The sequence below is a fragment of the Sceloporus occidentalis genome, unplaced genomic scaffold (genome assembly GCF_023333645.1).
Source record: "Sceloporus occidentalis isolate IW3139 unplaced genomic scaffold, rSceOcc1.0.p SCAF_5, whole genome shotgun sequence".
In the NCBI taxonomy this organism is placed as follows: Eukaryota; Metazoa; Chordata; class Lepidosauria; order Squamata; family Phrynosomatidae; genus Sceloporus; species Sceloporus occidentalis.
The window spans coordinates 114139923-114152809 of NW_028316985.1; the positions used below are offsets into that span (position 1 = coordinate 114139923).

The following is a 12887-nucleotide window of genomic DNA, read 5'->3' on the forward strand; positions in this document are numbered from 1 at the left end:
TGCCTAGTTGGTTTGTTTCTGATGGAATTAAAGAAAAGTGAACCATTACATTATATCCTTGTAAAAAAAAATTCTCTCATGTGAGACAGACAGAAAGAGAGGGAAAGAGAGAACATATTGTGTTCCACTCTTACCTACACATGCCCCAAATCCACAGGATTATGCTCATGTTCAGCACAAAGTCTGGGAGCCATAGCTTAGGGGCAGAGAAGATGAGCAGGGGATTGTGGGAATTTTATCTTAAAAATTAGCCTTTCCAAGCTCTGGCTGAGTCAGAACATCTTTAGTAAGAAAGTGCACAAGATCCATGACAGCCATAGCCAGGCAGACTCACAAGAGCAGATTAGGAACTAGATGTGCTTTGTAATATTAACCGACCTAATTTAAACTTCCCAGACTAATACACAACACCAAAACACCTCCAGAGGAGGTATTTGAGGTGCATGGGAGGGGCACTTAGTGGAAGATGTCCCTTCCTGTCTTAAGTTAATTTAATTGTTTTTCAGTGGAAATTAAGCACTGGATCATGTCCTCAGGGTGCTTCAAGATGGCCAGATGCTAACACTAAAAACAAATTGGCACTGTGTATTCCATCCCTCCCTCCCACATTTTTTCTGGAATGAAAAATGTTGTCTAAAAGCACCCTACCTTGCCACACTTTCACAGACAAGCCATAAATAATACTGTTTTAGAATATTTTAGCCATTATTTCAGATTAATAACAGTAATTTATTAGAGAATGTACACTGAATAAAATATTCTACCCATAACAATACCTTGCAAGGGAACTTCAAGCGTAACATTTGTTCGGTCTTGTAAGGAGCTGCAAGCTACAGCTTTGGCATTCTTCCGTTCAGCCATAATCTGGAGATGGTGAGAATGCAAGGTTTTTATCTCCAGTCAAATGCTACAGTGATATATATGTGTGTATTGTGTGTCTTCTGGCCATTTCCGACTTATGGTGACTCTAACACAAACCTATCACAGGGTTTTCTTGGGTTTCATCAGAAGGGTTTTCCCATTGGTATGTTTTATCTTAGTTTTAAAAATTAGGATTTTAAAATCTTTTAAAATATTTTACATTGCATTTTATATTTTAATATTTTAAATATTTACATTTATATTACAGGTTGATTTTTCCTTACCCGAAATTCCATATACAAACTTGGCTTCATGCTCAATATTATTTAAAATATATTGTATAATATTACCGTCAGCCTATGTATATAAGGTATATATGAAACAAATGAATTTTGTGTTTAGACTTGAGTATCATCTCCAAGATATCTCATTACATACATATATGCAAATACAAGTATTCCAAAATCCAAAACACTTCTGCTCTAAGCATTTTGGACAGGGGAGACTCAACCTGTATGTTTACACTTATATAAATATTTTATATATATTTATATATACAAATATATTGTAACTAATGTTGGTTAAGAAGGTGGGCAGACTCAATCCCATGCATATCCTCTAAGAAGTAAATCTCACTGACTTCAATGGAGCTTACTTTCCAGGACAACTGACAGATAGTAAAACAGTGCCCCCAAATCAATCACACCTCACAGAAAGATTCTATTCCTGAGAGCATAATATGCTGTTGAAAAGTGCAGCAGACCCAACAGGGATGACTACACCAAGTTATCTGCCAAAATGACCAAGGTTGTTTTAAGACCCAAATCAGGTCTGAATTCAGACTGCAACACATCCAAGTATTCAACTTCATTCAAGAAAGTCAAGTTGCATTTCCATCATATGCAACGATAAGGGCAATAAGGCCATGGACAACTCATGTGTCATCTCAAAAACGTCCTGCTTTCCCAGGTACAAAGCTACACATTATTCTAAGGTGCTGGGTAGCTTGGCCCCGAGAGGCCTCCCACAGGATGCTGTCCTGGGTGTGAAGTGGTAGAAACTCAGGCCCTGGGGCTGAATCCATATCTCCAGGGGTTCCAATTGGACTTCTGGGGTCCTGAGCTGGCAACACGCCCTTTCCCATCACCCTTTCAGGGAGGAGTAAGAAAGAAATAAGAAGAGCACTTGCCTTAGAACAGATTTCGTGCAGGCTTGTGGCAATGGCTTTTGCTGGTGTGTCACATCGAAAGACGTGACATTTTAAAATCCTAGTCTCTCTGTCTCTTGCTACATAGGCAAAGTCCCTGTGCAAACAAACAAACAAACAAACAAAAACAAAGTATATTAAAAATCAGCAGCACACACACATAATAATGGTAGTAATTATGATGTGACACTTTTAAAAAAAGACACCAAATTGGATGGAACATAATTTTGTTTCTGCTCATGAGGAGCACCAGCCCTTTTGCCTGCCTACCTTGTAGGAAAAAAAACACATTCAAGCACCCAGGAAGGCTTGTTCTGAGCTTCCTTTCCCTTACTCTGACACTTCAGCTGGCAGCTTAACATCTGCCAGGGTTAGTGTCAGGCTTCTGAGTGAGGGAACCCATGGTCTTCCAGAAGTTAGTAGAAACAAACTCTCACAGCTTTAGCCAGCTTAGCCAATGATCAGGGACGCTAGAAGCTGTGGTTCAACAACAGATAGAGAGCTATAGGTTCCTCAGGCCTGCTTTTGAAAGTGCTTCTTGGAAAAACAGAGTAGTTTATTTTGGTTTTCCCAAATGTTTTATCTAGGGTAAACATCTTGTCATGACCTCCCAGAGACTATTTAGGAAAGGCATTAGAATGATGGCCCTCTCCATATTCAGAGTCTATGTCACTTTTGGTCAAAAGAACCAATATTTTTGGCTTGGCTCTATCTAATGTATTGCTATTACGCACAATTAAACTGCCCCATGTGCTAGCTATACATGCCTAAGGCACACATCAGAAGAACTGTGTGTATGTGATACTTTGAAATGCACTGATTATGTCATTAAAATTATTATGATTTTATGGTGCTCTTCGTACAGACTATTTTTTTTTTAAAAATAACTTTATCCAACCCTTTAAAATGCCTTTATATAAAAAAGTTATTGTTCCAATCCTCTCAATACTCTCTCTCTTATTTGTTCACATCAAAGCCTAAAATAGTGATTGCTATATTAGTTGTTGAGAGACATATAAACTACTGCTTGCTATGCATGCCATGGTTCCACAAAGTTGGCATATTAGCTGGCAAATCTGTCGCCACAGGCAAGGAAACTGCATCAAGAAATTTCTTCACTTTTTTTTCTTAAACCAGTCATGCTGGGCAGAAACATGAGGGGTATGAGGAGGGAGAGGAAACAAGCAACCATCTGCTGTAAAATCATCTATCAACATTAGCAATGAAATGCAAATCTTTCTTTCAGCAAGGTTCTGAAGATAGGTTGACTTCAGTTATGAATCTTATTGAGTAGACAGATTTTAAAAATAAAGTGGGCCCTTGGGGTTTGTTCCAGGACCCACCATGGATCCTATAATCCTTGGATACTCATGTCCTATTATATACAATGGTGTAATAAAATGGCATCCCATATATAAAATGGCAAAATCAAGGTTTGTTTTTTGAATTTTGTGTGTGTGAATATTTTCGAAATATGGTTGGTTGAATTCATGGATACAGAAGGTTGACTGTATTATCCCCCCCCCCCCGCCCTTCTTGAAAGTCAAGTGATTTCTTACACATTACTCTAAGAAGTATGTTTTGTGGTGGATGGACTCCAGAAAGCATGCCTGCCCTTTTATCTCACCTCTCTGTTTCTTTCTTTGATCTATGAACCTTTTAGCTACCTGCCTGCCTGCAGAGATCATGTCCCCCTTCTTCCAAATGTTAGTCCTTTGTCTCCCTTTGGCTGGGAAGGGAGCATCCATGAGGCTCTGGTCTCAGGATGGACACTAGCCAACCTCCAGACATGAAAGCCAGCCTTAAGGGTCCTTCTGTGGAAGTTTAGGCAATCTTCTCTATCTCCTTTCCTATCCCATGATGGATTTCCTGAAACAATAAATGTAAGTTTTCCTTTTTTTTGACCTTACAAGAGCATCTTGAGTATTTTTTCCTGTTTCTACCAAAAGCTCATACTGCACTGACTTTGATGCACTCTGCTTGAGATAGATGCCAAATATTCCTGTAACATCACCATTATCATTATTATCACTGTTACTACTACAAAAATAAACCTAAAAATAGGGGAGGAAACCCCCAATTGCCTTATGTACAAGTAACAAATACACATAATTTATTATATGGGAAGAGTAACAATTACCAGATGTTAAATTATGCAAAGAGAGCTTGTAGCGCCTTTGACACTAACTGAAAGAAAGAAGTTGGCAGCATGAACTTTCATAGATTTAAGTCTGCTTCCTCAGATGCATTTGGAAGTAGACAAGTCTATAAAAGCTCATGCTGCCAACTTCTTATTTCAGTTTGTCTCAAAGGTGCTACAGGATTCCTTTGCATAATGAATAGTAATAGTCCAATAGTGCAGAGGGTGCACATTAAGGAGTAACACAATTTAGGAATAATTGCTTCAGGATACTGAAGAGAAGCAGTGCTCAGGGGAGATGGGCATGAGTAAAGACTTAGGCATTGAGAGTGTGGCAGATATAAACTTCTGCCAAGGGTTTTGCTTACAATTAGCATTTGTATTCCTACAACCTTTTGTTTTGTTCAAAGCCATATGTGTGCACATTAGCTCAGTCCAGTTCCTGTCATCATTGTTTGCTATTCTGTTACATTCTTCCTAAGCCAGGCAGTTATTCACATATTCTGCCTCAAGCCTAGACAGACATTTGTGACAGGATATAAATATACAACATGACATGCACCCATATCTTGATGCTAAGTTGACTGTCATGACTCCATCCTGTTGAATCCTGGAATTTGAAATCTGAGGTGGTATACAGAACCCCCAGAATTACAGCACTTAGAGCTCTATATCAGAGTGCCCCACAAAACTGTAAATCCCAGGATTTTGTTAAAGTGAAATCAAAATGTTGTAACTGTGTAGTGTGGCTACACCCCAAGTTATGCTGGTTGTCCTCGAAAGACCAATGTATAGATGCAAATTCATATTCAGATATTTGATCTGGTTTTATTGAAAATTAGGGGTAATGATTTATAAATCTTCTTATTCCGTATTGCTGTAATGTCAGAATATCGTCAAATGCCACTGGGAACCATATAGTGTATTCTTTACTTTGCATATCATTTTAAATAATATATAAATTTAAAAAATGCTAGTTGCCCTTTGGATTTATGATGTCTTTTGGATTTGTGTGTGCATGTGTATTATATTCATATCCTCTTCTATATTTTATGATCTCAGGGCAGCATACAATAAAATCAGTTTAACCAATTGAAAAATATAAAACAGAAAAATATTAATTAAAATAGACTAAAAGTGAATTAAACAATGGGACAAGTTATAACAGAATAATTCAGATCAGCTAAAATGCATGGCTTCCTCCTTGTTGCCATTTTGTTGCCAAGGGAAAATTTTATGTTCTGCAGGCCTTTTTAGGAATTGACTGAGAGAGTTTTTAATGTGTGCTGTTTTACTGTGTGCTGCTAGGCTGGTTTTTATCTTTTGTCGTTAATAGGAATTTGCCTCTCCCCGAATGATTCAGGGACGCTGGAGGGGACCCAGTGATATCCTGACGTTTAGGAAGCGCATCAGGCTTTCACACACACATGCTTCCTAAACAATTTAGCAGCGTTTACTAGTGCTTAAGCACTCATCTGAAGATCTTCTATGTTATAACACTACTCAGTTTAAAATGATTGCCAAATAAATGCTCCGAACATTGTTTTCCAACATCTACCATATACTGTTCCATTTTTTTTAAAGACAGTATTTAACAAAATGTTCATCTTTTATGTATGTACTTACTACACCTCTCCTGCTAGTGAGAGTCTGCAACATCACCAAATTAGAGTGAGCTGCTACTCTGTACCAAAGCCAGAAAGCAAGTCGATGGGAAGGAGGAATCAATACAATGCTATTGCATGCAAGGCTGTGGCTTGGCTTTCTTGATCAGCTGTAACACAAAAGAGCATTTCTTTAATTTAAGATGCTCAATTTAGCTTATTATAGAACAAAGGAGGCAAACAAGAAAATCTGGAAAACAAAAATTATTCAAGTTTTTTAAAAAAGAAAATGAAGAAGAGCTAATCTTTGGAACTAATTGGCAGAGCTTGGGTTGTTGTGCTTATTTAACACCTGGTTAAGCAACATTTAACAGTGCAATGATGGTTAATTATAATGACATATAACAGAACATATGTGCTGTCCAGTGAGAACTAGGCTGGTCATTACACTAATGCCTGGTGAGACATCCTTATTAAATGCAACCTGAAAGACGTTAACACATATCTCTCAATAAAAAAAGAAACAATACCAGATACAATCTAACTGCAAGAGGTTGCATTTTTAAAAGGTATAAAGAGATAGAGGGGGAGCCTACCCCTGCTCATCTTGAGGGGCAATGGCTTATACAAGATGCGGCTTTTCCTGGCTTCACCATTCCCAGTGAATCCATCTGATGTTTTCATATGTGAGGTTTCAATTACCTTTTATATATAATGGCTTGGATATGTTAACACTTGGTTTTTCATCATCTACTAATGATTAATCTTCCTGGGAGATTCAACTTATAAGAAATAAATAGCTAATTGTGCTAACAAGAATTTTTATCAACACTTTTTCTTTCCAGTATGATACTCTTTTCTCTGAAGAAAAATGGTGTATAGGATTTTTTTAAAAGTGGTTCTGAGATTTAGAATGGTCTAGACAACAAAAACCAGGAACTGTCACAGAAAAAGTGATGTCAGGTTCCTAACATGAGAATGCCTTTGCTCTCAACAAAAACTGGTTTTGAAAAATACTTATAAAAAGAAAATAGCTAGTAAAAAAACAAAATCAAAGTGTGGATGGATTGTAAGAGGCATCCCCACACTTCCATGGGTCCTAGTTTTGGAGCGGAGAGGACACCAACATTCACAAACACCCATGTATCAAACATACTCTTATTCAGGGAAGAGCTCAGTTCTTCCTCAGCTTTCCCACTTTGTCAACAGCAAACACAGACATGCTTCTTTTTGCTGTCTTTAGATTTTTGAGTGTTGTGACTTTCCCTCCTCTTCCCTCCTCTTAGTCATCTGTTGACTAAGCAGCTTCAGTCAGCTTCTTGTAAGCCTTTCCTGGATCCTTTCTCCAAGATGGAAGCCAAAGGAGACAATCCAAGTGTTGCCACCATTATAGGAGTGTTGGCGTGTGGATTCCCACTACAACACCCCACTACTGCTACTGTTAATCCCAGAATTCTCACTGACTTGGACCACCACTGGGGATACATGTAGGCTTTTATTTTAATAGTTAAACTTCTGTTTCTTTATCCAAGAATCTCAGGATAGCATTTAGTACTTTCCCCTTTAATCCTTTAAACATCCCTATGAGGTAAATTACGTTGACAATAAGCATCTGTCCCAAGATCACACTGTTAATTCACTGGAATGTTTCAATATTCTTTTAATGTATACAGAATCTTTATACAGAGTAGGTAAGGGGAAAGAGAAGGGAAAATAAGTCCCCTTTCTCCCATATGCTCTCTCTTTCTCTTAAAACACAATGACCCTATAACCCAGGCAGTTAAGCTGCCCTTAACTCTGAAGTATAGCATTCTACCCCAATACAAAAGGCTGATCCACAGGCTTTTGCATCAGCAAGACTGCCTGCCATCCACACAGACAAACAGACAAGAGTGAAAGGAGAGGCTTCTCCACATTCTGCTGTTGTAGGTACATGTCAGGGCTAACCAAAGTCCATGGATGGCCCCTAGTGTAGTCATAGGTGGGGGGATCTACTAATGATACAAAGGTGATGTCACATGGGACAGTCCCTGGTGTTTTAAGAATTAAGCGTGAACTACAATACAGACACACACACACACACACACACACACACACACACACACACTAGCTCTTTGAAGGCAACCCTCTTGCCTTGTGAATCTTCCATGGGCCCTGACATGTGGAGAAGAGGGACTAAGTCCTGAGACTCAGAGCCAGGCCCTAATATTTGAGAATCCTATAGCACAGGTACTGAAGAGGGCAAGAGGCATTGCTTCCAACACATGTTCGCACTAATGCTCTTGTCTGAAATTTGCTTTCCACATTATTAAGTCCTAACATTCTTCTCAAGTTACTATTGTAATAAGCAATCCTAGATCATCCAACAGTTGTGTTTAAGAGCTACATTTCCCTTAATTCTTGTACACAAATAAGAGTTTTGCATGTTTAGCAACACTGCAGCTTACTTTCTTCTCCTGAGAAATGTAATTGTTTCTCTTCTCAGGAACCCAACAGAGCAGATATCTATTCTACTGTCATCACTGATCACTCTGACACTTAAATTATTTAGCCTAAATCCAACAAACAGGCCCAAGTAGAACGGCCTCACTGAATCAACTATTCAACAGTAAGTCAACACTTAGGTAATTCTCACTGATCCAGTGACTCTACCATGGCTTTTAGTGACTGGATTTAGACCCACATTTTGTGTTTATTCAGAATTTCAGAATACACAATTTCTCGTGTATTTAGGCATTTAATGTTATTTTTCTAGATCTCTTCAGCATACTGTAGTTTGTACCTAATTCTTTTCTAATTCTTCCTTAAAGCAAATCTACAAGCTAGATGATGCTGAGGGGCATGAGGAATGAAAAAAAATGATTTAAAAAATGTTGTCATTCAACCTAGAACAAAAAAGAAAAACAAAAGGTACATAGAGCAATGTCTTTTTACAGCCTTTCAGTCTTCAATATACTGTTTTGTGGAAGTCAGTATATCTCACTTTTATTTCTTGGGCCTTGCTTCAGAATTTCACTACCATACTTTCTTTTCCACTTTAAGCAAAACAATATTCCTTCAGTTCCTTCATGAAGTTCATGAAACATGAATATTAAGGAAAATCACTTGCTTATTCCTTACCACTGCTCCAGGGCCCAACAAGGAGAGTGTATTGCTGTGACTCATAGAGTGTGAGGCTTAAAGAGAAGAATTCCCTAATGCTATCAACAGCAGTGACTTTCATAACCACTGAGCTCCATTAAGTATATGGTTTTAGATTGTTCCTGGTAGGAGCTGAATAATCCCCTTTGACTTCATCCCTGAAACTTATACACACACACACACACACACACACACACACACACACATATACATATGTGGATATCTGGAAATGTAACATTTAAAATAGCTTAAAGGTGGATTGCAAAAACATAATGCACCAGAAATCATCTAGTTCTATCAAATCTCTTTCACAGAATAAAAATAATACAAGTTTTAATACTAGTAACAACATTAATTTTTGCAACAGCAATGACATTTATTCACTAAACCAAGGGTGGGTGACTGTGACCCTCCAGATGTTTTTGGACTACACATGCTATCACCCACCACAACTGGCTATGTTGAGTAGGGCCAATGGGTGCTCTAAAACATCCAAATACATCTAGAGGGCCACAGTTGCCTGCCCTGACGTAAATTCACTAGGTATTGTATGAAGACCACTGGTTATGTAAGCACTGCAAACAGCAGCTCAACAAATGAACAACAGTTGAGGTAGTTGGGATAATTTATTCTTTCATACTTTGGTTGCTAAATGGTGTCAAGTCAACTCTGATTTATGGTGGCCCCATGACTGAAAAACCTCTAAGTTACTGTCAGACAAACAACACTCTCATTTGTGTGTGTGTGTGTACGTGCACAAGTGTGTGCGTGCAACAGGAGAGTCACTTCATAGGAACTATGCTGTGAATAAACTCCTGCAAGAAGAACAGCAGTTTCATCTTATGACTCTGTGAACTTCCTGCTACAGAAAAACAATTTCCCAAAGTCTCATTTGAGTTACCAAACATCTCATTATCAACAATACCAAAGATACTCAAGATTATGTTGGAAGAAACATAAGGGAGAAAACAATTATAAAAATCACAAATTTAAGAACCATACTCAATGTGGTTTACAGCATGATTAATATGTAGCAAGAAAAATTAAGAAAATTTGCATGATTACTTCTATTCTGGATACTTTGGTTGCTAAATGGTGTTGTCAACTCTGACTTATGGCGGTCCCATGACTGAGAAACCTCTAAGTCACTGTCAGACAAACAACAAGGTATCATCAACTTACAGATTCAAGGCTGTGGCTTCCCTGATTGACTCTATCCATCAGGAATGCAGTCGTCCTCTTTTCCTACTGCCTTCTACCTTGTTGCTGCTGCTATTGTTGCAGTTAACTGCCCTCAAGTCGATTTCAACCCATGGCGACCCTGTGGATAAACATCTCCAAGACTCTCTGTCCTCTACTGTTCTGCTTAGTTCCTGCAAACTCATACCTGTCACCTCCCTAACAGAGTCCATCCATCTAGAATGTGTCCTTTTTCTCTTTCTGCTTCGCTCCATCTTTCCTAGCCTTCATTTTTTCCAATGGCCTCTTGTCCTAAGTACAGATTTCTCATGACTATCGGATGTGTTGGCACTCCCATGTCCTTAAGGGCGTTCCATAGCTTTTCATGATTAATGCAGTCAAAGGCTTTGCTGTAGTCTATAAAGCACATGCTGATTTTCTTTTGGAATTCTCTAGTGTACTCCATTAAGCCCATATATGTTTGCAATGTGGTCCCTAGTGCTTCTTCCTTTCCTGAATCTATCTTGAACCTCTGGGATTTCTCTCTCCATGTATTGTTGGAGTCTCTGTTGCAAATTTAAAACAATTTTGCTTGCTTGGGAGATTAGTGCTATGGTCCTATAGCTGCTGTAGTCTTTTGTGTCTCCTTTTTTGTGGGATGGGGATGTATGTTGATCATTTACAATCTGTTGGCCATCGTTTTGTTTTCGATGTCTATTGACATAAATTGGTTAGCACTAGAGTTGACTGTCATTGTGGATTGCAGCAGTTTAATTTAAATATCATCCGCTCCTGATTGTTGGTCCCCCCCCCCCCCCATTTCTCTTATTGTAGCTTCTTCATTTTTTAGGATTGGGGGTTCATCTTCAAATGGCTCTTCATTCCATGTGCCCTTCATTTTATCATCTCTTTTATATAACTCTTCTGTGTTTTGCATTCAATGTCTTTTTAGTCCTTCATGTACAACCATTCTCAAGCTGCCCATGCTTAGAAGCAAATGAGATATCTGTATTGCTCTCTTTATCACCCAACATTCCTTCCCAAATGGAAACTTATTTCTGGGCAAGGAAAAAAACACCCTGATACTAAACTGAATATTGTCAGGTTACAAAGACTTGCTTGTTTCTACCACTTCATAAAACTGATACAGGTTGCTTCCTTAAAAATGGGAAATCTCCCTCTGGAGCAAGAGGAAGCCAGTCAGCCCTTGTTGCTGTCTCTCCTTCCAATCAAATTGTTACCCCTCCTTGAGAAACTCTGGCCCAGTGGCTGCAAATCTTGCTATCAGGATGGCTTCCTAGACATCTGTACTTCCCATGTCTACAGTTTAGGATTCTCAAACTGATGAGATTTATTAAACAATTTATTTTTAACTTTTTGTTGAGCTGGAGGCCAAGATGTAAATGTAGGACAGCCCCTGCCAGCCTGCCATACATCAAAGATGCTGGACATGAGAATGATGAAGACTACAATGTGAAGGCCATCAAGCTGAAGACTGATCTGGGATTGTGCATGCTCTATCTTATTGGGAAGTCCTGATTTCTTACCTAGTTTGGAAAATTGAAAATTTATTTTATCATTTGCATCTTACTATTTTTTTCATATAACATTTGGATGGCAGTCACTAAAGATGAGCATCTAAAATTCATCCAATAAGGCAAATTATTGTTATGAAAATTGATGCCCAATAACATGCTTGCTTCATTACGCTATGCAGTGCAACAAATGCTATTGATGAAAGACAGGAAGAAAATAAAAAAAGAGAAAATTTTTTTACCTTTCTCTGAATCCCGGAAAAGCATGGAAAAACAGAGCAGAAAGAGTTAGAAAGCAGTCATATGGACATCTCCATCCTTGCTATTAACATGTAATAGTCTTTGTCTATTCTTGCTGAACTACACTGGAAAAATTCTGTCTCTGTTGAACCTAGATTTTGGTTTGAGTCCTGTTGTGACCAAGTCAGTAAGTATTTTAGGAAACATATAATGAGGTCAACAGGTATCAGTCAAATTTAGAAAGGCAGGCAGCACATAAATATCAGGCTGAAAATAACACACACAAATAAGGGAAGCAGTTGGCAGAAGTATGTTTGGAAAGCTGATCACATGAGTCTTTGCGCTTCCTGGAGAAGTTGACATTTAAAAAGACAATGCCAAAAACATCATGGCTTTACACTCCAGCAATGAAGCTGTTTCATCATTATTAGTAGTTTTATTAAAAGCAAGAATCTTTAAACTTTGATATCATATTTGTCTATTACAGTGCACCTGCTTCATAAGCAGGCGCATTATACGCTGCTTTCAGCATACGCTGAAAGCAGTGCCGAAAAAAGTTGCAGCGCGCCCCCGAAGAAACAATGGCACACACACTCGTGGCGCACATGCACCACTGCCCCTCTGTGCCGCTGCAAACACGAGCCCCATTACTTGTAATGGGGCTCGAGCATATGCGCTTTTTCTTATACGCGGGTGGGGGGTCCAGAACGGATCCCCCGCGTAAAAGAAGGGTGCACTGTATATTCTTTAAACCTCATGGTTTGTAGGAATCTCCCAGATATACTGTACAATTGTTTTGCAGAATACTCACAGAAGCAGACTAGGTTATTGTCCATTGTCATCTGTGCAGTTGTAAATACTGCCTCTAAATTTAAGCCACTTGCTATGTACAGTTTACCCCCATCAACAAAAAAAGAGGGGCTAACAAGTCTACTGTCTGTTACTATTTTGGTCTGGCTAAGAAAATTATTAGCAAACTA

The 12887-nt window shown here is 38.6% G+C and overlaps 1 protein-coding gene across 11 annotated transcripts in view; it reads right to left on the reverse strand.

The window, feature by feature from the left end:
* APBB2 (amyloid beta precursor protein binding family B member 2) overlaps positions 1 to 12887 on the reverse strand; it is a 198729-nt gene that overhangs the window by 13229 nt on the left and 172613 nt on the right. For 9 of the 11 annotated variants that reach the window (XR_016281285.1, XM_089525147.1, XM_089525153.1 and 6 more), the window contains 2 exons: positions 2051 to 2165; positions 777 to 864 (listed from right to left, as the gene is read on the reverse strand). Coding sequence is in view for 10 of the 11 variants with exons in the window: in XM_089525147.1 (XP_089381273.1) it covers positions 777 to 864; positions 2051 to 2165 (203 nt within the window). In the remaining variant the exon portion in view is untranslated. Of the gene's footprint in view, positions 1 to 776; positions 865 to 2050; positions 2166 to 5834; positions 5899 to 11909; positions 12166 to 12887 lie in introns of those variants that run through there. The other 2 variants (XM_089525151.1, XM_089525152.1) reach the window with 2 other exon arrangements.